Below are 26,393 nucleotides of genomic sequence, written 5' to 3'. Positions count from 1 at the left end.
TTCCCTTATTAATACCCGTTGGCGCGTAATCGCGGATTTTCCAGATGTGCCATATTGTGTTGGGTTTTTGCACGACATCTAAAACGGAAATATTCATAAAACTGTAATTAAAACTACTTCTTCAGGGGTGAATGGTCTGGCTGTGAGGGCCGGGTGCCTCAAATTACATGGGGTCATGGATCGATTCCCACCAGGCAACAGATAGTATTGTGCAGTTTTTGTCGTCATAGATGAAGTATTTACCCGGGAAATAAACGTCACATTTCGAGGAGAACACCGTTTACCCAAATTTCTTTTTTAATTAGGCTTTTATTAAAAAGTTTTAGAGAGATATGATGCCGAACCGATGAAACAAAAGTGACATTTCATTGTTCATCTTAAAGCTAAAGATACTGTGCTCGGCATTACCATGGTTATGTAGTTATCACTTATCAGAATTCAATAATAAAGACCAAAAACGTAGACACATGAATATTCAAAAATATAATTCGCTGGCTTGACAGACTTCGACGCCAGATCGGGCGAAGAGCCTTGCAAATCTGAAAGCCACCGCGCGCAATGGTCTTTGTTGAAAAGTATTCATGGTATTTGCCACCAGTACAGGCCGTTATCACGCGTCTAACCGGGAGTTGGGCCAAGTCGTTAATCCTTGTGTGTAGGATCCGCGCATCCACCACTACCATCCACCACTACCATAATCGCAAGTCCCCGCCCTACTGGGCTTTCAGAGGGGTTTTATAGTGCTGGGTCAAAATATGCATAACGATTTCAAGATTAGGAATACGAATGCAGTGTGTCTTTCTTACTGGGAGATATTTGCATGAACACTAATTACAGAGTTATGGAGGCAATTAAGGAACTTATATCCCAATACTGTGAGAGTAAACAATAAAGACTACCGTGAGAGCTTAGTCTGTGGTTTGACTGCAACCCAAATACTATATATTGTGGGCTATTAAGTTGAACAAAGTAAGCTCTGAAATAGTTTTGTCCGGGCATTCATCTGACTTGAGAACAGGTGCAATACATAACCGCTATGGATTACTGTGGCCTAAGCGCTCTCCATTTAGTTTAAAGGTGCAATTGGGAAAATAATAAAATATGTTTTTGTTACAATATCTTTGTAGTGTTTATAAACAGTAAGTGCCAGTTTGTATGGTCCGCTGTTGGGGCATAAATTGAAGCCGTTGTTGGCAACATATTTTTCCAAAAAAGTCCTCATAACATCCTCATTACATAAGAAAAAGACCTTCTCAGGACGTTTGTTGATAATTTTGTATTTTCAACAATCAAATAACAATTATCCAACTTTGAGCATTAATTAATATGATATAAGGTGATGGGAAAAAAAGACTGTGGAGATGTAAAAACAAAGTGGATAGGGATTAGTCTCTAAAAAAATGTGATCAAAGTGAAAATAAACTACTTTTTTTCTCGCACAAAAATGGCGCCTTAAAGCGCCGTCATTTGGGCAACTATAAGCTAAAATCCAAAGACAGATCTTTAAGATGCATTATATCTGATCATTCCCGGGGACTTTCTTTATGTCCTCATCTTCCACTGCCTTGGAATCGAAGGCTAGGTTTGATAAGGCGAGAGCGCCCTCTTCGACCGTCTGGATTTCACCGAGTTTGTGGTTGGCAACGGTGTCGACATTTCGGCGCATACATCGAAATCTGACAAACAAACAAAAAACATTTGTTGTTTTAGCAAATGCCTATATATTTAAAATAAATAAATTGACCCAAATGATGACTCGTTTATTCTCCTTGTGAGAGTTGTCACATATGTCACTTTGAGGCTTCCGTACATGTACCGATATGCTATGCATGCAACATTTATTAAAGCATTGCTTCAGAACCCACACGCTAAATACACAAATACGTTACATGGTGTCAGAAGTGGGATCCGAACCCACGCCCCCATGTAATAAAGCATTGCTTCAGAACCCAAACGTGAATACACGAGTATGTTACATAGTGTCAGAAGTGTGATCCGAACCCGGCCACGCCCATGTATTAAAGCATTGCTTCAGAACCCAAACGTGAATTCACGAGTACGTTAGAAGAGTGACTCACTTTCCTATTTCCTCTCCCTCTTCCAGCGTCTGAGGCAGTTTCCGTCCTTTCGTCTCCGGTAGAAGGAGCACCAAGAATCCCGCCAGAACCGCGCTCGATCCAAACACGATCAGGGGTAGACTTTCCAAGTAGTCCCCTAACAGTAGAATGATGGGGGAAAGGATGCCTCCAATCCGAGCCGCGAGAGAACTCATGCCCAAGCCAATAGACCTGCGAGAGGGAATAATTGAAAGGAGTGATTTATGATGCAGTGCGCCATAAGAGGTTGCCCTATGATGCATAATCTAAAGCCCCAAATGCCTTGCATTCCCTTTCCAAGATTTGAGACAAAATGTTGCCATCAGGAGATTAGAACAATCCTGTACGTTCACAAGTATAATGTCACATTTGTTAGAAATTGTAATGCGTAATTAGGTTTTCTTAATATAGGAGATGTTCTTGCAATTTATTTTCTGAAAAACCATTTCGATCTCCCTCATTTGTTTGTTTTTTGATTCGAACTATTTCTGTTATCTATTTTCAGCTTTCATTCTACATGTACTTGTCAGCGAAAACGATATTTTAAATCACTTCGAGGTTTAGGCCTCGGTTTACTGCAAAACTGTATTTTTTTATTACCTGATTGGTGTCGGGAACAGTTCGGCCGTGTAAAGGTATATGGTACCAAATGTAGCCGAGATACAGAATTTGCCTGCCATGGACACCACAGTGCGCCAGATACCGAGTGCTGGAAGGAAAAAGTGATTGAAGGGTTTGAACGCCCCCCTCGACTCGCTCTCTCTCTCTCTTTCTCTCTACAATAATTCCTCGATTAATTGCATTTTCATCTACTTCTTCTGATGGTATTCTGCAGTTTTCCTCAAAGGTGCCATATACAGGGTGTCCCAAAGAGGTAACCCACAAGCAAAAGGAAAATACTAACTTATTGAAGATTACTATGGTTTGGGCGGGGGTATAGGGACAAAACTCCTTCTTTTTTTATTAAATTCGCTCAAGGTCTGTGCGCCTCTTCCCCTTCTTCCCCTCAGAATTTGGGTTAGGAAAAAATAACCCTTTTTTAAAGTCATGCTTCAGAAAAGTGACAATCTATAAAAAATGAGCGCTCTTTTCCGAGTGACTGTCTGTAACTTAGGCCCAAGTCTATGCACTGACTATTATTTTCTTAAGACTATGTCCAAAGCACTTACGGATGAAGATCGTGGCCAAGCATGCCACACCACCTATCAGCTCCAACACCGCAGTGTTCCACTTGCGACCGAACCATTCGACCCCGACCGTGGCATACAGCAGGGCCGGGATCTCCACGGCTCCCGAGATGAAGAACGCCCAGTACTCGTCCACGCCTAGATCACCAGTGCTCTGTGACAGGCCGTAGTAGATCAGACTTGTAACCATCCTGAGAGAAAAAAAAATGCAGAAATGGAATTCAGTACGCCTTGTTAACTAATTATTTTGACAAACATGTATTTATTGTTTATACAAAAAAATTGTGTACACAACTTTGTGTGTATTTTTTAATTTTTAAATGTCTTTCACTAAGAGCTGTTAACAGCAAAAATGTCAATAAACCCATCTCCAAAATATATTTAGCTTCGGCTTCGGGAGATTTTAGACACCTTACTTGGGGACACGTGCTCAATAAGGATGCATGTTTTGTGTCAAGAGCAACTCAATCATGAATTTAATTGAGGCCAACGTTTTCGAGTTTCTCCATTCGGTTTTGGACATTAATGGCTTCTTCGTGTACATGATTATGTGGCAAGAAACATACAGCGGGGTTAGCGACGAAGCCAATGTTTCTGAAACATTCATAATCACACCTCATAATCACCAACAACATGGTGTCCAATTTTTACCAGTAACTAATGACCGCAAAACACAAGTACTCACCAATTGAACATCATGTTGATGGTCTTGACCGCCATGTTGGGTGTTTTAAACAGGTCGATGACAGACGGGAGAGCACGTGACTCCTTCATTTTCTTAATTAAAAAAAAAGTTAAAAAAAGTAAACAAACCGACACATCATTTCCTTTTACTAAACCTTCAGTTGATGCCTGGCAAACAGAACGTCCATTCCGTAATTAATTCCTTGCTGTATCCAATCTACCACAATTAATACTTGTTGCACCTTCACCAAATCCACCCAATGAAGCTTCTTGACACAAACAGTACATGACAATTTCTCAGAAAATTCGACGGCATCAATATTTTCATTCCTTCACAATGATCAAGCCAGTGTATGACTCTCCTCAACAAAACCTCTAACTGAAAGCACAATTTTTATGATTGCATCTGCACCGATGCCGTTCTTTTTGACTTTCAATTTGACTGCAAGAGTCTACACGCCAATACCATGTCTTCCCTGATGTCCTCTTTATCGAATAAGACGTCTGGCAGCGTCTTCTTGTTGATCTTGGCCACTTTTCTGATGACCACCTCAGCTTCGTCGATCATTCCCTTAGAAACCAACCAGCTTACCGACTCTTGAATAAATCTGTCAAAAAAGAGCCATTTCCATGCGTGAAAAGTAGTCTCAATACTCAAAGTTAGGTAAAGGACACGTTCAAGTATTGAAGGTCTGTTCTCCTTTTGTGAACAGTTCTCTTAAAACGTACCTTCATCCTATACCTCCTGAGATATTTTTAAGAGATTGATTTGTTAGAACTCTGGAGGAAGTTCAAGATATGGTTGGATTTATTAAGGGAGCAGATAAGTAGGACTTTAACTTGAAACTTTACAAGTTGAAATGAATGCTAAATGGGGTTTCCCATCTTTTAACTTCCTATAAGTGAAGTGTTTGGTCTATCGCTCTTTCGAAGAGTGGCCCTGTCCATCCTGTCAGAACCGGTTCTTTTATAATCCTCTCTGATAGTCGTATGCTGTCATATGCAAATTTCATTCTCAATAAGCAGGGAACACTGACAAGTGAAACGACAACCGGTTTTTTTTAAACAGAGGTTTAAAGTGCCTCGTCCACATGTCGTCATGATTTTGTACGAAAACATCATGCATAGCGCTTCGATGAGTGTTCTAATCTGAAGAATCACAATATCCTTTTAATAATCGTTACTGCCTCCCACATTCGAAACATAATAGGTATCATTCACGGATTCAGACTGACTGGCACATACTTACACAAGCGGGAAGAAGAATATCAGCGTCGAGAGGGAGATTATCAAGGAGAGGGTCCGCCACTGTCTGACGTACATCGCAGCCGTTGCAAGAAATAAATATCCCAACGCACCGAAGATACCCATCGCCATTGTCACCGGCGTACGCCATGACTTTCCAACAAACTCCATCTCTGCCATAAGAACGATCCAGAAGTGATGGGTTATTACTCTGTACACGTTTGGGAACCTTTTTCCTTGCAGAAACAGTGCTTCTGTGTGCGACCAAACACACGCTCCTCAAGTCCCACTTATTCCATCGTTTATTAGCGATATTCGTCAAGTGCGAAAACAAACAAGGCTAATCCATACCAAAGGTGAACCTTTTGGCCACCTAAACCCTGCAGAATATCCGACGGAGCACAACATTCTCTTCAGAAAGTATAGTGCAAACGAAAATGTGCAAAAGAAGGGCAATCCAAAGATATTATATTATACCAATATGTTACACTTAAGACATTGGACACTAGTATGGTTGCATCTAAAAGGGTTTATCCCCTATCTTGGAGCCTGCATTCATGGATGATAGGTCGAGGCTAATTTGTCAATTTCTAAAGCCTTCTGGGAGCAGTGTGGACTATCCACCTTCAGACCAAGTTATTTGTTGAATATGTCATAAATATTCTTACCAAGTACATACAGTGCGATGAAAGAGCCAATGTTGCCGAGGCCTGCGATGAAGCGGAAAGCCGTGTACATGTAGATGTTCACAGAAAATGTCGTGACGATTGAGCCAACGGCGAAAAACAACACACCAACAAAGACGGCTTTCTTGCGACCAATCCTATATTTGATTTGAAAAGGGAAATATGATTGAATCGTCAACTTCATTAAATTTCTATTTTTGAGCCCTGCAACATTTTCTATATCACTGACTGACTGCCTGGCTAGTTGACAGCATGGTAGGCTAGCTGGCTGGTTTGGCTGGTTGGCTGGGTCGCTGGCTGGACGGATGGGTAATAGGCCCTGTCTATTCCACGAGCTTACCAGTCAGAAAGAGAGCCGCAGACGAAAGATCCCACCAAAAATCCCGCGAAGTAAATCGCCTGAGCAAGGCTGGGCAGACTTCTCTTGTCACACACGAGGTCGAACTGGATAATAAAGCAATAATTTATACCAACAATTATTAGTGCGAGGCTTACTGCATTTACAATTATCATGACTTTCCATGATAAACATAATCCCTTCTTAAACAAAATTTCTGGAAGTTGATGGCATTTATATTAATCCATGTTTAGTCTCGATCTATGACCCCATTGGTTGCCCAATGAGATCGGTTTTGTTTTATATACTACATTGGGCAATGCTATATGGTCGACCCGCAACCTGATATAAAATTACTCTAACTGTTATTTAAAATTCAAGTTGATTTTCCCACCTTTTGAACAGTGTTTGCAAATGAGGGTATGGACGTTGATTATGTGAGAAACAAACAAAAAAGAAATTCGGCAACAAAATCTAACTTCTGTCATTTAATGTCAATGTCAATATTATTGTCGACAGAACTGGGGAAAGTCTACTTTGTTAGGCAATTGTGTTTTTGTGTTCATTACTGAATGAGAGGTAAATCTGGTTGACTGTTTTGTCACCAAAACAGTGTGGCTAAATGTTGAATATTTGCATAACGTTTACCAGGTTTAATTCGAAATCAATCAAATAAAAGTCTTATACGTCCAGACAACACATTGAGCAAATCTTACATCTGAGATGGTCGTGGTCTTGTACTGCGATCTGTCGTATTCCCATCCATCTTGGCACGGCACCTGACCGTAAGTATGATTGTCGACTTCGCTGAGTGGCTCGTATGGATCGAACTCGTACCCAGGTGGCAGGTCCCACTGCTGGCAAGTGGAGTAAGGATACTTGCTGTTCTCGTTCTCTGGAGGAGGCAGGAGGATGGATTTTTTCACGTCCGTGCAGTTGTCTTGAAACTCCACCCAGCTGGAGCAATTCTCCTGTGGCAGAACTTGGCACCAATGGTCCGTTTCGGCTGCGAAGAATACATTGCCAAAACTCACCATGGAGCAGACGATGCACAACATACAAGCGTATACGACCACAAATAACTGGTAACGACCAAAGTTGCCCACAAGGGGAACGAATTCTTCCAGCTTCATTCTGGATTAGCTCATTAGCTCCATCCAAGACAAAACTGTGCACAAGAAACTCACAAAAGTCACAGCTGAACTAGGTCTATGACTCTGTTTATGGTATTGCAAAATGGTTTGTATCATAAGAAAAATATTTGAACAATCAACTCTTTCAGATAAGCATCGCCTCTAATGACATCAACAAATTAAGTTACAGGTGTTGCCATGAACGAAGTTCAAATTCGTTGCAATAGACCAAAGGTGAACTCATCAAACTGTCTGTTTCAACAAAAAGATATTCCAATGAGTCTGAACATATTTACACTCGTTTTTATCGTTTACATGTCTTGTCGAATCGATTTTATTCAGCCATTCCCAAATATATGTACATTATATTACAATCATACAATCGACATAAATGTTATAATTTTCATTCAAAATTTACTTCAGACCAATTGTCATCCGTATCCCCAATGTACTAGTAGACAGCGTGCTGTGTTCGACATGAATATCTGCACTGAATAATGGTGCTGTTTATAGCAAATATACATAGGTTGAAAAAAATCTACCATTAGTTTTGTGTGCTTCGTACTTAGGAAGCTTACGAAATTTAATGTGGAATTTCATTTATATCATTATCAAGTTTTTAGGAGATATAATTAAAAATCATAGATTCTCGCAAATGGTCATTAAATGCTACCTACAGCTTAGGCAGGGACTTAATATGAAGTGATACACAGGGGGCATTCAATGCTGAGTTCTGGTGGTTTGTACCTATAGTTCGACCAGGTCACACGATAAAGACGTAGGCCAATCTCCTTATCCTTCAAGTCTTTTGCCCTCCCGCATCTCGAGAAAAAGACTGGATATATTGTGCAAGTAGAAGGATGGGTGAAGCATCCCAAATAAAACATATAATAGAACACATAGAACCAAACACTCCTCGTGACTGACCAGTGGATTGATTTCTTACTGAAACTTTTAGCGGATATTTTGAATTGGAAATGAAAGCAAGTAACTGTTGCCATGATAATGTTTCGATCTTGACAGGAGCTTTGTCAAAGGAAAATGACAGGCGTATACAGAAACAAAGAAGTAGGGGACACACATTCGTGCAAGGGAGGAGGAAGGAAAAGCACAAAGGATTGATGCGGGGAAAGGAACAAAGGAGCGGGGCAGTGGGTAAAGATCTAACGGGGATTTGGTTTAGTTTCTAAACCTCACTACAACTACATGAACATATACTCTTGACTTTCAAGAATACTGATCAAATACAATTATTTACATGACGCATCCTTTCTTCTAGTCTTCTGCCTGGATTGTCTTTTCCTCTTCATCCTCCAGCTTGTTATCAAAGGCCGGGTTAGTTAGGGCGCCCTCTTTGTCCGCCTCGATTTCATCGAGTCCGGTGATGGCCACTGTGTCGGCATTTTTGCGCATACATCGGCATCTGACGAAACAAAGGGGAGGATTGCTTTTTGTTAATCGACTTAATTTGAACATTTCAGAAGTCCAATAATAAGTCCTCCACCACACACTCTATCAACGTATAATGGACTCCGACCACAAGAATTCCCCGATGGTGGAAAAAGAGTGAAGATGAATGACACTTGCGTCCATTCATTTACAAAAACGCCACACTTGAAGGTCAAGGAACCAAACTATTCCAGAGGGAAAATTCCTCGCGCGCGAGTCAGTGCGCATCACTGATTCCTTACCAAGATTTCCTTATTGAAAATTACCTCTGCTTCTTAGCTTCGAATACTGGCTTAATACTCTCCTCGCTTTGTAAGAATGATAGAAATGTAGACTGTACTCACTTTCCTATTTCCTCTCCCTCTTCCAGCGTCTGAGGCAGTTTTCGTCCTTTCGTCTCCGGTAGAAGGAGCACCAACAATCCCGCCAGAACCGCGCTCGAGCCGAACACGATCAGGGGTAGACTTTCCAAGTAGTCCCCTAACAGTAGAATGATAGGGGAAAGGATGCCTCCAATCCGAGCCGCGAGAGAACTCATGCCCAAGCCAATAGATCTGCGAAGGGGGTAGATAATGGAAAACGATTGACCATGAATAGCGCCACCAACAGTAAAAAAAAAGAAAACTTAAATAGCTGCTCCGCCTCAAAATGCAGTGTATTTATTAAAGGAGCAATGCCTTGTGTTCCTTCAAAACAAATTAAGAGAGAGATAGCAGTCAGGGGCTAACCATCAGGAAAATACGTTCACACGCATGAGGTCACAGATCTTGTAGACTGTCAGGCGTATATACTGCTTGAGATTACATTTATAAGTTTCATATTCTTGCACATTAACTGAGGGCTCTGTTCTATAAAAATATTATTACAATTTTGAACTTTGAACCTTACGGTAATTTCGCCCAACACACATTATTCGCATATCCTTGAAGTCTTAATTTAAGCAGGAGATATGTTTGATCTCGTCCTTCCCTTAACCATTTCTGCTATCTTTTTAAGCCTTTGATTCTATATGGCAGCGATAACGAAAGATTAAAATAATGTGCATGTTATTAGACCTTGGTTCACTGCAAACCCTAGTGTTACCTGACTGGCGTGGGGAACAGCTCGGTTGTGTAGAGGTATATGATACCGTATGTAGCTGAGATGCAAAATTTGCCTGCCATGGACACCACAGTGCGCCAGATCCCGAGCGCTGATAGAAAGTAATGATAAAAATTAATGACTTCGACTCCAACGGAATAAAGAATCAAAGTTAGCTATGAATGCTGCACTCATTGGTGTTTAAAAATGTTACTTGTGACATAACACAGAAAGCAAACACGTCCTTTTCAACATCATGTTTGTAACATTTTCTAAACCTCGCTTCAATACCTTTTCACGATTTTTTTCCAAAATATATTATTGTTGTGACACATTTCGGCAAAATTTCGTTGCTTATAGTGTTTGATATTTAATGTGATAAGCGCTTCCGTTATTTATGTATTTATTCGTCCATTTTATCGGCCTGCGTGGGATTCGAACTCTGGTCAGAAAGTTGAAGGCGAGGGAGGTACCTCTGCGCCAATCTGACTAACCGAATTTAAATTTGACAGATTAGAAGTTGGTATTAAGTGATGGCCTTAATGTGGACTGAACTCTTCAAATTACACGTAAGATTTGATGGGATTATCAATTACAGGATTGAGCCTTTTAAGACCCATATCCAGATACTTTCAAGTAACTGTCAAAGGTATTCTTCAACTGATTGTCATTCATGACATTCACGACGTAGGCTGGGAATGTGAAGTTCCAGTTGTCTATTAAGCGTCGGGAGAAGAAGTCAGATTGGACTATAGGGCAGCCAAACGTTCCCCCAGATCGTACAGATATTGTGTCATGGGATGTCTGAAGCACTTACGGATGAAGATCGTGGCCAAGCATGCCACACCACCTATCACCTCCAACACCGCAGTGTTCCACTTGCGTCCGAACCATTCGACCCCGACCGTGGCATACAGCAGGGCCGGGATCTCCACGGCTCCCGAGATGAAGAACGCCCAGTACTCGTCCACGCCTAGATCACCAGTGCTCTGTGACAGGCCGTAGTAGATCAGACTATTGACCAACCTGAAGATGAAGAAAAGTGAGCGTTCTTAATCTTGTTTTAGTGCAAGGTTGTATTTAAAAAACAAACATTAGAAAGGGACCTTTGTGACTTGATGATCTTTCGGCTGAGTTGTACAAAATGTAATGAGAAACCCAGAAAATGTGCTTCAAATTCAGTATCATCACTGAATCGTGACCCATTCTAAACTTTACAAACATTTAAATTCCATCTTCGGCTAAGGTAATTTCAAGTCACTGACATGTTCACTCTGACTCCAATTAAACGGGTATTTGTTTTGCGTAGTTCTATAATGAGGACAACGACTGCGGGTAATTCCATTCGGTTGAGATAACATTGTTCTAAAGCCGGAATTTAATAATTTCTTGAAAGTTCTGGGGCATGTACACAAAATGCTGGTCACATTTGACTTAACACTCTTCTGGGTCAAAATGACAGTTGTCCTTGTCAAATCGACTTGCCTTTCGGAAAAAAGGCCTAGAAAAGTAGTTCAGAGAAGTGTCATTTTGATCCGAAAATGTGCCAGGTTTGTAATCCCCCAATCACCATCAGTGTATAGTTACAAAGACTGGGAGTAAAATATACCAGTACTTACCAATTGTACATCATGTTGATGGTCTTGACCGCCATGTTGGGCGTTTTGAACAGGTCAATTACAGACGGGGGAACACGTGACTCCTTCGATTCCTTTATTCAGAAAGTAAACAAACCAATATTATATTCATTTTATAATCTTCCTTTTTCATCCTTGCGGGGTTAAACTTCGGCAATGATATTGTTTTGTTTATGCTGTAGTTATTCGCCGAGTCCACGGTTACAAACTGTGCCAAGTAAAATGATGCACACAAAGCAATAATTATTCAAAGTTCGTTCGTTTGTCTCTTCAAGGCAAGGAATACGACCAACTCATCTACCCACTGAAACATCGGGAAATATCTCAGAATATATCCGGACTTCTAAATGGTTTCAATTTTATTTCAATTAGCAGACTTTAACATTATTTTAATGCTCGAAATGATGTTGCGACTTTTTCCAGTTTACATGCATATGGCGAGAATTTTCAACGCTTGTCTACTCATTTGGTTAATAAGAATTATTCGTGAATTTCGTTGGTGTCGCTGAGTTCAACATAATTTGGCAAAAGCTTACCAGTCGTAACCGTGTCTCGTGTTTAAACCACTAAAACTTCACCTCGAAGTCGGCGCTCTGGTCAGTATATAAGTCCTGAAAAGCCCCCTTCCGGGGAAATATAATTTCATAATTGTATTGACCTCATTGTCCTGCCTCAAATGTGCTCAAGTTTAGAGTCCGTGGGCAAATACCGTTTCTTGCTCAATGTCGTCTTTATTCAATAAGACGTCTGGCAGCGTCTTCTTGTTAATCTTGGCCACTCTTCTGATGACCGCCTCAGCTTCTTCGATTCTTCCCTTAGAAATCAACCAGCTTACAGACTCCTGCATGAATCTGTTAAAGAAAGAAAAATATCAGCGATATTGAGTTAAAAGGAGGCAATCAACTGAACATTTGGCGAAGTGTTGATGATTTCTTGTTTATGAAGAATGGTATGGGCACCATACCATTTGCAGTCATCCAGTCGACATTTGAAGCAAAAAAGTCAGGTAAAAAAAAAAAAGCCGCGTCGCCGCACCACTTTTTGGACAAGCTCCATACCAGAAACCGGAGACTTTTTTTGGCCTTACAGGAGTATTTTTAGTGGTGAAGAAATATAATTTTTGAGAATTCCCGGAATGAAGGGTTTAAATAAGGAGCAGATATTCAAGCATGACTTGAAACTTGGGGTTTGCGAATGACAGGTGTTCCTTTTTGTCTCTTCTGTAAAGAAAAGTCGCTCTGAAAGAGCCAATACAGAGAGTGGTTTCCTTGACGTTAGCGATGTTTCATCCTTTCCGTCCTGTGACAACAGATCCATGAGAATTAACACAAATCTTCACAGAAAAAAAAACTAAAATAATTGTCATCCGCAAACGTCATTAGCTTCATAAATATCATGGCTTCAGATTGGCTGACAAATACGTACAAAATCGGGATGAAGAAAAGCAGCGTGGGGAGTGAGACGATCAAGGAGAGGGTCCTCCACTCGCTGACGTACATCGCAGCCACTGCAAGCACGAAATATCCAAACGCAAAGAATATACCCGAAGACATTGCAACGGGTGTACGCCATGACTTCCCGACGAACTCCAACTCTGCAAATAAGAATAAAGAGTCAAATGTGTAGCATTAACTCGTTTGAATTTCGACCCATCGGCTGACTGAACCAACGAGCCTGAACCCCGCACGCACGTACTCAAGGTTCTATCCCACGGCATAAATCGCAGCCAGGTGAAGAAAACCAAATTATCCCTCAAATCATAAATAAGAGCATATTGTATAAGATCATGCATGTATAGGCCTAATAATAAAGGCCTAATCCCTCGTTAATGGAAGTTGACATTTCCCGAGTCTAGTTTGTCTATTTCCGACCCCGAGGGAGCCAAGATGGACTATTCAAATTGTTCCAAAAGGTGACAAAATATTCTTACGAAGTACAAACAGTGGGATGTAAGAGCCAATGTTGCCGAAGCCAGCGATGAAACGGAAAGCCATGTACATGTAGATGTTCACGGAGAATGTCGTGACGATTGAGCCAACGGCGAAAAACAGCACACCAACGAAAACGGTTTTCTTGCGACCAATCCTATAGATTTCAAAAGGGAAACAGAACACTGATTTCGTTTAATTTGAATATTTAATTTGATTAAATTTTCAATTGTTATGAATTGCAGAGTTTTTTTGCCGGGCTGAGTTTGCTGGCGGGTTCATTGGCAGGAAAATAGCTTTTTGTTGGAAGCATGGTTGACTGGCTGCAATGGCCGCTGGCTGGCTGGCTGGCTGGCTGGCTCCCCTGCTCCCCGGCGGGTTGGCGGGCTGGCTGGCTGGCCGGTTAACTGGCTTGCTGGCTGTTTGACTGGCCGGTTCGCCGGCTGGTTTGGCTGGCTGACAGGATGACTGTTCGTTGATACTTCCCTCGTTATTTGTTGAATTGTCTAATGATTCTATCCAAATTACCACATCGAATTCAACTTAATGTCTTGATTGGCCCAACCTGTTAAGCGAGCTTACCAGTCAGAAAGAGAGCCGCAGACGAAAGATCCCACCAAAAATCCCGCGAAGTAAATGGACTGAGCAAGGCTGGGCAGACTTCTCTTGTCACACACCAGGTCGAACTGGGAAATTAATGTCAAACAAAATGTCAGAAATATCTTACATCAAGTATATGATTTATTGTATTTACAGTTCAAGCTACATGGCCTTTAATATGGGTCGCGCTGCTTTTAAGGTCGTGTTGTTAACGCCAGTGATTGCATTTTAACTGTTTGTCCCTTTTTCATCTATTTTACTGTCTTTACTGTTGTTTCACCTGTTTGCTTATTTAAAGGTAGAGTAGATCACTAGTTATCCAAAATGTAACTGACCGAATTTAAAGAAAGTAATGCACATGACTCCCTGTGAAATTATTCCATCTGTCATGCTGTCATTTTGAAGAAAACAATAACCATTTAACAATAGTCATTTCCAAAGATGAGTCAAGTGAAGCATTTTTGGAAATTTCCGTTTGTTCATATAGTTGGTTTGTAATTGGGCGAATCCGTAAATGGGGGCGGGCAAAGCGTTGGCAGGATGCACACGCGCGCGCGTGGTTGCTACGATTCGTCCGTTCAGTGCATGGCATCGACGCGTAGCTGCCATCGGCTGAATGAGAACGTGCTCCGGATGCTGATTTCCGTCGAGCGCAACTCAAAATATGACTCGGCAATTTTTGAATTGAAATTGAGATTCTAGATTATTGTTTTCTCAGAAAATGCACCATTCATAGAGCTAAAACTTCATCACGTTAGTTGTGGAGCACCCGTCTTAGATTTTGAGCACTTTTGTTGATTCAAACGAAAAAACATGCACAAACGAATGATCTACTCAGCCTTTGACATGGCGTGTTCATTTCCTCACACAAGTGGCTGTGCACACTCTGTCACAGTCTTTGACGACATCGTCATAAACGACAACGTTTTGTTTGACTATACAAAACAGTGACACAATGTTGAATATTTTCAAGTTTGTACTCGTCCAAAAAATAAAATAAAAATTAGTCTCATACGGCCAGGCTACGCAGTGAGCAAATCTTACATCTGAGATGGTCGTGGTCTTGTACTGCGATGTGTCGTATTGCCATCCATCTTGGCACGGCACCTTGTAAGTATGATTGTCGACTTCGCTGAGTGGCTCGTATGGATCGAACTCGTACCCAGGTGGCAGGTCCCACTGCTGGCAAGTGGAGTAAGGATACTTGCTGTTCTCGTTCTCTGGAGGAGGCAGGAGGATGGACTTTTTCACGTCCGTGCAGTTGTCTTGAAACTCCGCCCAGCTGGAGCAATTTTCCTTTGGCAGAACTTGGCACCAATGATCCGTTTCGGCTGCGAAGAACACATTGCCAAAACTCACCATACATCCGACAATACTTAGCACTCCAGTGTATAAAACCACGAATAACTGGTAACGGCCGAAATTCCCCAGTAGGGGAATAATGTCCTCAACCTTCATTTTGTTTTTAAAAACAACAAAAATGAGGTCTTTACAGAAACTAAAACACTGAAACTAACCTCTTTAAAAACCACTGTCGCGTTTCAAGCAGAACTCGAACTGAACTAGTTGTCACTGGATCCACTCTTATGTCATATTGCTGGGTAAACAGTCCTCTCATTATTGAAAATAATCTCTTATAATGTTATCTAACAACCAAGGATGATGGCGTGATATCAATGTGTAAGCAAAGTTATCGTTGTCCAGAGACCAAACTGCATAAGATAACCCCATCGGTAAAGTGTAGCGCCATACATCACAGATTCCACTGTTACAAAATCATAACATGAAAGTCATTAATTGGCTATTTCGGTCACTGCTTGTTTTTTATGGAATTTTATGAGTGTTGTGAGGAATATTTTAATAATAATGATAAATAATGATAATCACCAACGTCTGTTTTTGTGGTACAAAGTTCAACTAAAATGGGAGCCTATTAACAGATGAGTATCGCTCAAGGTTCATTGTCTTAGAAGCAAAACCAAGGACAAAAGGGAAGCGAAAAGATATATAAGATCAAAAATTAACCCTAAAAATCCATCTATTTTTTTTTCTAAAAAGGGACTTGCCATTTTCATAGTTATGTAACCCTGTCCGAAAAGGATTCGGTTTTTCTTTTGTTCAACTGTATTTTTTTATATACGTGCCAGGAATAGCTCACAGGCCTGTTGTGTTGTGCTGCACTAAATCAAATGACCAGTCATCCATAAACATCATTAAGTGTTGCTTAATTTGTCTTTACCGCATTATTCCCAGGACTTTGAGTAAAATACGAACCAATTTGAATATTCCCAACTGAGCTGGATGATTCGAAACAGACAAATTAACATTAAGAAAGGTGCACACAGCATCTGTGTATCTTTTTACCCCCTCTCAACCTCAAGATGTTTGGTGACATCAAACTCGTGGCAGAGGGCGCTCGAAAAGGCCCCCATCCCTTTCACCCTTGACACCATCCGCCTAATTTAATTGCTCACTTAGTCCACATAACACTTGGAGGCTGCAAAACAAATTCAGTCTGTTAACTAAACGAGCACAGTTTCGAACCAACATGCAGTGCCATCGACTGTGGAATCGGAAATCGATTCGTAAATAATAAAGCCATATCGATTTCTAGCCGCAGATGTCCGCAACACACTTCGCACATAATAGTGTTGCTTTGTTAGAACAACCACAGATGTATCATTTCATGAGGTTGTGAGTGCACATCCTACACCAACATGGCATCCGGTCTCTACTACACGGATGGTGCAGGGAGCATCCAAGACGATGACTCCGATGAAGAGCAGGAGATTTTCTCGGTCAGCGGACGTAATGGGGGACTTGCATTCAGCCGGGCGGATGCCAAGTCCCCTGGCTTTGGCGCGATGGACGATGACATCGAATTGAGCATTGATGCTCAGGAAGACATCAATGCCATCTCAGAGCAGAACTCTAGACCGGCAAGAGACGGGCAGGATCTCAGACGAGGCGCAGATCCCCCCTCCTATCAGACTGACATCACAACCACCTCGATACCCAGAGGGTCACAAGAGGGAGCGGACGAGATAGAGGCAATGGTGGACAAACTTTTAACCGTGATCGGCTTGGGAAGGTTTCACCTGCTCTTGCTCTGTGTGTCTGGTTGTGGGCTTTTCTTTGCCTGTGTGCAGCTGGCGTTTGTGGGGTCTCTTATGCCTGATATCGCCCGTGATATGTGTCTCAGCGATTCGACAACTGGATGGCTGAGTAAATAAGATTTTGTTCATGAACAGAAATAAATTGATTTTGGGGGGAAATTTTACTCATATTTTTGGTACTGTACGGGAAGAAAAATCACGAGATGAAAAATGATTGTGATAAGAGTGAGTGATATGCCAAATATTTTGATATTTGAAGGCAGTGGTGATAGTGAGGAAGGTGAAATTAGTGAAGCATATGGTGGTGATGTGGTCCGATGTTCCCCGATACCTATGTTCCCCAAAATCCTTAGGGTAAGAGGTAGGGTTAGGGTAAGGGGAATATAGTTTTGGGAACATATGGGAATGTACACCCGGTGGTGATGATGATAATGGTGATGGTGATGGGGAATTGACGGTAAAGATTTTGTGGTGATTGTAATATTGATGATGGTAATGATTGTAATAGTGGTGATAACGGAAACGTCTCATCTGTATTCTCCAGGAGGGTCGGTCTTCATCGGAGTCATCTTGGCCAGTGTCTTGTGGGGGTGTGCTGCCGACCTCGGCTCCAGACGTACATCCCTCGGAGTATGCCTTGCGATTGCCGGTCTCTCGATGGCAATAGCAGCTGGCTTCGCCCAAAGCCGCGACGCACTCCTCGTGTTCCTCACCATCGCTAGTATTGGGTTCGTATACGCAATTGTGGACCGGAAAGGAGGGGTATAGGGCTGACTGATGTTTTCCTCCCTGATTTTGCCTTATATGGACCCGTTTAGCCTCGTCCATTCAGCCAAAATTGTTGTTTCCAGAATGTTGAAGTGGCATCCAAGACGATAGAGAATTGCGGTTGTTTTCATTTATTTGTTATATATTTATTTCTTTTGTCTTCTGCCGTCTTTAAAGATGCATACGCCGTGCTCTTCAAATGTTGGGTTTTATCTCCCAACGAATTTTTTCAATTTGTATGTTTTGTTTTAACGAAAAATCTACTTAAATCCGATTTTGGGCGTCTGTAACCCTCTACAAACGAGCTTTCATATTGTGCAAAAATGACCCAGCCCTCCGAGAGCCGAATTTAATATCTGGCAGCCAATAATTCGAATTTTGTGAAAAAAAGTAATTCAACAATAACTAAACGTCAATCTCATTCAAACGTATATAACTGTTATATTGCTATGAAATTGAAAAAGAAAATATATTTTCGATTCGAAATTCGAAAATAGCCAGGAATCTCATTTTTAAAAGTCTACCCTCCCGCTCAAACTTTGTTTTTGTTCCCCAAGTATAAAAAGGGGCACTTGTCAAGTAGCATATTACAGCATGCGGACAGCTCGCCTGACCATTCTATGCCGAGGGCGCCCTCTATTAACTTTTGGCAATTTTCGTTTAATATTTTCTCCAACGTTGGGCTTAACACGTGTACTCCTTGTATTCCACGGTAGCCATTTCCTTCTTAATAAGTCATGTGACAGAAAAAAAACACGATGTTGTGGTGCATATGATCTAAGAAATACCTTTGGCAATGAAATTACAGTTTGGAAATGAGTTGCTAAAAATTAAGGAATATTCATCATCTTGCTATTTATTTAGCACTATCATGTCTTGTTAAATATAACGTACTCTCTGGACATCCCAATAATTCCCCCTTCTTAGTGGTCTAGTTTCCTTCGTTCTTGGTTTCCCACAGTACCGGTGGCGTCATTTCCATCCCCTTCGCGTACGTCTTCGAATTCCTGCCCAGACGGACGGCGCAGAAGACGGCGTGTGCCCTGCTGGCCTTCACGGTCTTTGGAGCCATGTTTGTTCCCCTGGTGACACCAGCCTTCACCTCGAGTGTTACAAGAATGGGTAAGTCAGTGTCATCCCCCAACCACCGCCACGCCCCCACCCCCACCCCTACCCCCACCTCACCCCATTTAATTGATTTAAGATGAACTGTCCATGCTCTTCTATCACTTCGATTTTTTTTTTGTCGATTCGCAAATTTTCAAATAAATAAAGTATGATTTCTGTTTGGGGCGTCTGCAGCCCTTTGAAAAGGGCTTTTATTGTGGGTTGCGATAAGGGTGTCGAATGAGGGTGCTTTTACCATCAGCCTGTACCGGCACCCTCGATTCGCGGTGCGCTAGTGTACAATGATTGCTTTCACTGTGCAATTATCGTTTGTGGTTAAATTTTGATCGTTATTTTAACCTCGTTCTCTTTGCGAAGTTTCCTCCGGAGATTTTTCCCCAAGCACCTTCGCTGATTGGCGCATCTTCTGTATGGTGTTATCACTTCTGCCACTGTCCTCCGCGATGCTACTGGCCGCAGCCATTCTGCCAAGAAGTCCACATATTCTGCTAGAGGTAAAAACAAAATTAGTTATTACATGTATCGCTTTATCAATAGAGGGCTTTTGTAATCGCCACTTACAAAGCGTTTTGCTAGAGACGCTTACCTTGAATTATGAACAGTTATTTGAGTACAAATGATCTAAAATCTTTCGGATGTCTTCGATTTGCTTTTAGTGTTATAATTATTGCCAAATAGTATAGATAACTGTATTCTTCGTCCACCCGAAGAAAAATCCAGGCTGATTAAAAGGTGACAATTTATTCTAAGAAAGAAAAAGTGTCCAGAGAGCTTAAACTCGCCATGATGCCATTCTTCTTTATAGTTTATATATCGTTCGTAATAATTTTGCATTTTCTATTTTTTTTTTTGTTACTTCTAGAAAAGACTTTGGGCCAATGCGATCCAGACACTGGCAAAAGTTTACTCATTCAACCACGGTGAAGCAGGAGTTGAAATGTTCAAAGACAGAGTAAGGAGATAATAAATATCACAAAACGTTTACAATACACCCACGTTCGGGCCAACAATATGTTGATATTCACAAAGCAGCCATCTTTGTATAGTTCCCTGACGTGATGGTATAATATCACTATGGTCCCACACAACACTGGACGCACCATACCATTCTCAACATGAGGTAAACTTTTACCTTGTACTTTATCCTTAATTAATGTTTTCTGGTCGTGTTCTTGTTCTGTCTTAATTTCGTCATGAAAACTTTTGTTTCAGGCTAATGGTTTGTACCGTCTGAAGCGGCATATCAGAGATCGACAGCCGCCCGCCCCGAGCACTCACCTCCAGAGCTGCATGAGACTATTGAACACGGTAGGCCGGATTTCTCAACAACATAAAACAGAGATATCCTGCTAAAAATTAAAAAGAAAATATGAATCTCACACAGATCTCATTTGTAAGGTTTTGTATTTGAAATGACTCTGTTTTCATGCCGATCACGTCATCCATGGTGATCAAAAGAAAGGAGGACGGCGGCACAAACATGATCATATTTACATATCAAAAAGAGGCGTGCGTTGATGTAACTAGGTTTATTATACTTCAGGGAACTGAGCCGTCTATCAATATTTTGGGAAATTTAAGACAGTGTGGCACTCATTTCATTTTTTGCCGGGAGGAAGTATAATATGTTGACCAATTAAGTGTGGCTGTGGCATGCACCCGCCGGTGTCCCGTTAAGTCTCACTACCCATTTTTTTAATGCTCTCTTCTCTCCTGCCAGGGTGTCAAGAATGTGACGTCCATCTTGGACAAGAAGACTTTGGTCATGATGGCGGGTGCCTTCTCCTTCGCATTCGGGTATGTGCATGAACTGGAGGTGGCGCTGTGAGGCTTACTCATGCAAGCCAGTGAGGGACAAATCGCGTCCGCGGGCGCGGAAATTACGTCGTATGGAGTCCTCCAATACCCACAATCTTCTGCAAATTGTTTTTTTTCTCTCTCCGAACCTAACTTTTGCCATTTACATGGTGTACATTTCCAAACCTCAAATCACATTTCTGCTCAGTTTATCGCCGTAGGCGTTGTCGAGCATAGTTTAATTTTGCAAGGAATCCATACCTACATTAAGCCCTGCGGATTGTTTTTATTGCTCCATGTTTGACCTTCGGTCAGCGGCAGGAGTACAGAGTAAGCATTGGTTTCTCTCCCGAGGTGGACAGTTTTATGTTCGAATGTTACGTATCAAAATGGAAAAGAAAGCTAGCGCTGCAATGCGCTCTCTTGGGATGGGTGAACTCTGACTGGATGGAAAATCCAATTGATTACATAGGATCATGTCACAATTGCGATTATTATTGTTTCTTTTCAACTGGCTTTAGCTTCCGAATTGGCACAGTGTTGTGTCGCAAATTGTTGAAAAAACACGACCGATACTTTTTCATGAAAAAAAAACAAGTGCCGCGGGCCTGTTTCAAATGTACTCCTTGTTATACAACCACACACACGCACACATCCACATTTTGTTATTCGGACCGAGTTCAAATGACAGGGGTTTTTTTTAAACTCAAAAACTTGAAGAATGTTACAATATTGAAGGTTTTTGTGTCCGATGTCCAAAACGTTTACTACATTGTTCTCGTTACTACAGTACGACAGCTTCATATTCGTTGAAGAGTAGCGACATTGGCTTCATCCTAATCCCCTAGGCCCTTTTGGCTAGGAACCATCCTCAATCCTCCATGTAAACATTTGATTCAGCCTCAATCCTCCAAAATCATCCATTATTTCTTGAATTTGTTCAGTGGAGGGTTGACCATTGCCTCAATCCTTCAAAATCCTCCAACAATTACTGTTAACGGGTTAAGGCAGTGCGGATGACATTCAGAGGCATGGCCGATGATATCCAGCATCAATAAATGCACGACTGAACGTACTAAACAATGCTCGGTACAGCTTACGAACTCCACACAATGCATCCTCTAAAATCAACCAACCCTTCTTTTTGCCATTAAGCCTCAATCCTCCAGACTTCTCCAAATCCGCCTGGATGATGGAGGATTGAGGCAGGTTAAGACCTTCGTACCATTTATTTATTTTTTGTTAATGTCACAAGAATCCTTTTCAGAGAAGGTAATCATTTAGGCTGCTTTGTGGGATGAAAAAAACTGCAGAGTATAATTTCTGAAAAGTAAAAAGGAGAAACTGAAAACTTAAGCCAAATTGTTCACGTAGCGGAAGGCGTGAACATATCGATGCGCTAAGCTATCCGTTTTATCTTCTTTCACAGTTACTGTGCGTGGACACTATGGATGACAGATTTCATCATTGCGGATGGACGCAGATATAACGCCAGCATCGTCGCAAATGCCACCTTCAGCGACACGACATTCACGAAATTACTGGAGAAGCAGATATTCATCAACACAAGTTTTCAGAATGTCACTTTCCTCGGCATCCATCTCCGCGACTTGTCGTACACGGGATGCTCCTTCACCGAGTGCGTCTTCGAAAACGTGGCCAGCGATGCGACGCTCTTCACCCGCTGTCTCTTCGTGAACACGCGCTTCCGTAACACGGACTTCCAGCCGCCACGCCAGTTCGTGGGTGGTACGGAGCTGGTGAATTCCAGCCTAGCAGCACCGGGGGTTAGGGACCGTGGATGTTCGGTGGATGTGCCCTTCGCCCCGGACCGGGCTTACTGGCGGGTACTCTCCGGGCACTGTGGTGGTTTCTTGGGCCTCTTTCTGTCAGTTCTCGTTAGCCGAGTAATTGAGACATGGCGACTATTCAGTAAGTAAGCCGATAAAACCGACTCGCTAACCGGCAATTTGAGAATTGTATTAATATCTGTACAATTTGTCCCAATTGATATCCGTGGGTATCGCAACAATTCTGGTTTAATATGAAATTACAAGGTGAAGTCCAGTTTACTATTCTGCTCCGCTTCAGTGTAAACAAACTAATCTTGAAAATAAATGAATTCTAGTTACAATAAAAAGCAGTCACCTCTTTACTCTTACAAAGATTATTTCCATCATATTGGCATCTAAAAGGTATTAACAGTTGAAGCACACCCTCATTGTTGTGCATTTTGAGAAGTCCTACAACCCAAACGAGTCCAGGTATCTCACTTCGGGTTGTATACAACCATAATGCAGATTCGTTCAAAATCAAAAGGCCTGTCCATGTCATGGAGAGTAGGCCGACCATTAGTAGTGACCATTACTGTGGCCACTTTCCATAGACTTGAGTATTATTTCCAGCCATAACGAAGTAATTCGGACGCGGTCTAAGATACTGCATTTTGCATAACTGTAGCCAAACATGCACGCTCAATTCGTATACGGGCCCTCACCATTCCTTTTCGTCATTTTTCCCCCCAGTGTGTGGCGCCCTCATCACAGCCGTGACAATACTCTTCGGATTCTTTCCGCTGACGGGCTGGACTGCGGCTGCGCACCTCTTCTGCCTCCAGTTTGGCGGGTTTATGGCCTGGAGCGCCCTCACCGTCCAAGCAGCAATGTCATTCCCAACCAACAAAAGGTAGTGACAATTTACCACAAAAAAAATAACAAACAAAAGTTTAAAAGCCGAAGCTGACGGACGTGTTGCAACAAAAAGACAGAAGTTTCTCATTCAGACCAGATAATGATAGCTTAATTTTTAATAACCCCTATCTGAAAGGTATCTGAAAGGTTGGTGTTATTTTCGAGTTTCACCCCGAAAACAGATTTGATTTTTATTTGTTTGTTTTTAGCAATACAAAAGTTTTTAACTTTTGAATGAGAGATCGAACGACCAAAAAAACCATTAAGTTACTATTTCCCAAATTTTGATTTATTTGCGGCCCTACAATAAATCCAATTCTCGCAAGCCGGAGAACAAAAATCAGCCTTGAGGTTTCACTTTTTTCCCCCAAATAATGTTCCGATTGAATTTTTGGTCATCTTTTCAACTTTGAAAGCTAAAAGGGTGCATTCTTGGGCATTTCATTCAGCAAATTGTGATAATCGTTTAGCTTATATCTCAGTGCACGACATAGGTGCAATCGCTCCAAAACATAGCAATTTTTCAGGGCTGTACAAATTAATTTTTTCCTCCTGAAGTTACCATGTAAACGATTTAACTTGAGGCCTCTTGGTGTGTGGACTTTACAATGAATAAAACCCAGGCTTATGTAGGCCGGTTATTGCAATTCCAAATCTAAACTGTTGTTCGCCTGTTGTCCTTGGAGTTCGATCCTGATAATCCTCCCCGCTGGCTGCAGACATTTCACTTCCATATGCACCATAACACGAGCCAAATTGAACTTGTTGTTGACTAGTTCCAGACGTAGAAAAGGCTTTTGCTTGGGGGTGAAAGACTGAATCCTAAGTTAAAATCATAAACAATTTTGTACATGTGATAATGTACACTTGTTATTTATTTCTCTATACATACACAGGGCGACTGGATTGGCTATACTAGTTTCTGCGGTTACAACGGGCGGTCTGCTAGGTTTTGTTGCCGTGGTGGCGCTGCCGAAGGTTGCTGACGTCATCGTGACGGCAGTGGCTGTCCTAACCAGTGCAGCGTGTATGTACAAATTAGCTGTTAATAGTCATATGAGACCTTTATAGTTTATGGAGCTGTGGGTGGTCTTTTGCCAAAATCATACTTCTCTAATGCCGCAAAAATAAATGATTGTATAAGCGGCAATATTCCCCCGGGCAAATTTTACGGTTACTGCAGTAGTGCATCGGGGGGGGGGTACCCCACCCCTGTTCAACCGCTGACGAATGTTATGATACGAGTAAAATGGGCCAATATAGTAAATGGAATGTTAAAGTTCCTAAATTTATTCTCAAATTGCCTTAGAATGCAGAGGGCATGCCCTGGATCCCATTACCAAGGCACGCTTTCACTCAACCACCCCCCGCCCACACCCCATATCATCAACAACAACCCCACACCCCCATATCAACCCCTCCCCCTCCCGTTTCCAGTAAGCTAGATCCGCCCCTGTGCTGCGCGAATATAAAATTTAAGCAGGGCTTTCTCTCTATGATGATGGGTGTTTTCTTTTTGCACTCTGTAAATCGTAGGCACTATCCATGTTCCTATTTGTTTTAATGTCTAAACTAATTCAGCACATCCATTTTAAAAAATTGACTTATTTCTTGCAATTGATTTTGGTGATAGTCGGGATAATGCGTCCATAATGCAGTAGTACGATTTTTGCTTTCTTTTTCCTACGTTGCAGGTTCATATTTCTTCCAACGCCGTTCCCAAGACGAGAGACAGCATTCATAACTACAGTTGAGAAAGAAGTGTGGTCGAGTGTGAATTAAAATCACCTTCCCACGATTGTTAATTTTAACACTGGTAGAAGGAACGATTTTCAGGAGTATTTGGGCTGTACGTTACAAACTCTTTAATTTCAAATAATATCACAGAAAAGACTGTAGGTTTCTTTTAATGATGATACAAAATGACTTCTCCAACTGTAACACCCAAGTCCTAATTTGTAGCTCCGTCCAAATTCAGATCTCTATAACTATAAGAATATTTACGCTGACATGCCTACATACTAGATTCGAGGCATAGGAATGCATGTCCTGTTAACTTTCTCTGGCCCCTGTATGCGATCGAGAGAAGCGGACGATTTAATCATGTAAACATGGGTTCATCACTCCAAAAGGCGGCTCCGATTCCTGATCGGACCGGAAAGATTCCGGAAACAATGGCAATCAGGAATCTAGCAGACTTCTGCTGGGGGAAAAATGCCCTATGAAGACACAGGTCAGAGGTCAATGTGGCCACTGAGTATTTTGTACATGTGCATATCAGGATTCTTATCATTTCATTACCTGACATTATGCAGTCATGGCTTCCGGAATGACACAACGTGGGTTCGCACTGATTTGTAGCTCAATTGTAGGTCACTGATGCTGACTGAGGTTAGTACAAGCGTAAAAAAAACATCGATTGATTTGACACTCGAAATGCACAGTTTCATCAACAAAACAGTTTCATCGAAGATGAAGGTCGATCAAGTCAAGGTAAATGTTGTTAAATCGATCAAATTGCTGTAATAAGTGCACGGTTATGTCACTTGTAAAAACGTGTGAGTGTGTTTTTTTTTGCACCGTTAGTTGTTATTTATTCACCACGATTATAGACTGATATTTTTTCGGGCCGTTTATACATATAAGACCTAATACAAAACTCAGTCCTTTAGAAATGTTTCTCTTTTTTTTCGGAAGACGAACTCTGAATCTGTTTGCGACACCTAGATGAATGCTTTTAACGTTTGTATGTACCATATTGCAGTATCCATGCGCAATAAATTAAAAGAGTTTAGTACAAAAGTATTACCTCCGGATATTGAGATGTCGTTT

The 26,393-nt window shown here is 41.6% G+C and overlaps 3 protein-coding genes across 3 annotated transcripts; 1 reads left to right on the top strand and 2 right to left on the bottom strand.

Moving 5' to 3' along the window:
• Nucleotides 1-1,068: 1,068 nt before the first annotated feature.
• LOC119745642 (organic cation transporter protein-like) lies at nt 1,069-7,604 on the bottom strand. Its single transcript, XM_038222147.1, has 10 exons — nt 6,952-7,604; nt 6,239-6,342; nt 5,881-6,035; nt 5,217-5,385; nt 4,434-4,575; nt 3,969-4,060; nt 3,266-3,474; nt 2,697-2,805; nt 2,079-2,288; nt 1,069-1,676 (listed from the first exon to the last, which is right to left on the bottom strand). The coding sequence occupies exons 1-10, from the start codon at nt 7,366-7,368 to the stop codon at nt 1,514-1,516; spliced, it is 1,770 nt and encodes a 589-aa protein (XP_038078075.1). The 5' UTR covers nt 7,369-7,604; the 3' UTR covers nt 1,069-1,513.
• An 82-nt stretch (nt 7,605-7,686) lies between these two features.
• On the bottom strand, nt 7,687-15,652 carry LOC119745641 (solute carrier family 22 member 13-like). Its single transcript, XM_038222146.1, has 10 exons — nt 15,107-15,652; nt 14,045-14,148; nt 13,465-13,619; nt 12,960-13,128; nt 12,244-12,385; nt 11,517-11,608; nt 10,715-10,923; nt 9,901-10,009; nt 9,162-9,371; nt 7,687-8,791 (listed from the first exon to the last, which is right to left on the bottom strand). Exons 1-10 carry the CDS (start codon nt 15,518-15,520, stop codon nt 8,644-8,646), a joined length of 1,752 nt encoding a protein of 583 aa, XP_038078074.1. The 5' UTR covers nt 15,521-15,652; the 3' UTR covers nt 7,687-8,643.
• Nucleotides 15,653-16,712: 1,060 nt separating this feature from the next.
• LOC119746536 (synaptic vesicle glycoprotein 2A-like) lies at nt 16,713-26,351 on the top strand. The gene is made up of 11 exons (XM_038223518.1): nt 16,713-17,287; nt 17,723-17,906; nt 18,908-19,068; nt 19,432-19,568; nt 19,937-20,026; nt 20,287-20,382; nt 20,795-20,871; nt 22,301-22,803; nt 23,397-23,556; nt 24,458-24,588; nt 25,256-26,351. The coding sequence occupies exons 1-11, from the start codon at nt 16,780-16,782 to the stop codon at nt 25,303-25,305; spliced, it is 2,097 nt and encodes a 698-aa protein (XP_038079446.1). The 5' UTR covers nt 16,713-16,779; the 3' UTR covers nt 25,306-26,351.
• Nucleotides 26,352-26,393: the final 42 nt, after the last annotated feature.

Source organism: Patiria miniata, unplaced genomic scaffold, assembly GCF_015706575.1.
Source record: "Patiria miniata isolate m_02_andy unplaced genomic scaffold, ASM1570657v1 HiC_scaffold_7, whole genome shotgun sequence".
In the NCBI taxonomy this organism is placed as follows: Eukaryota; Metazoa; Echinodermata; class Asteroidea; order Valvatida; family Asterinidae; genus Patiria; species Patiria miniata.
This window is presented reverse-complemented; position numbering and strand designations above follow the sequence as displayed.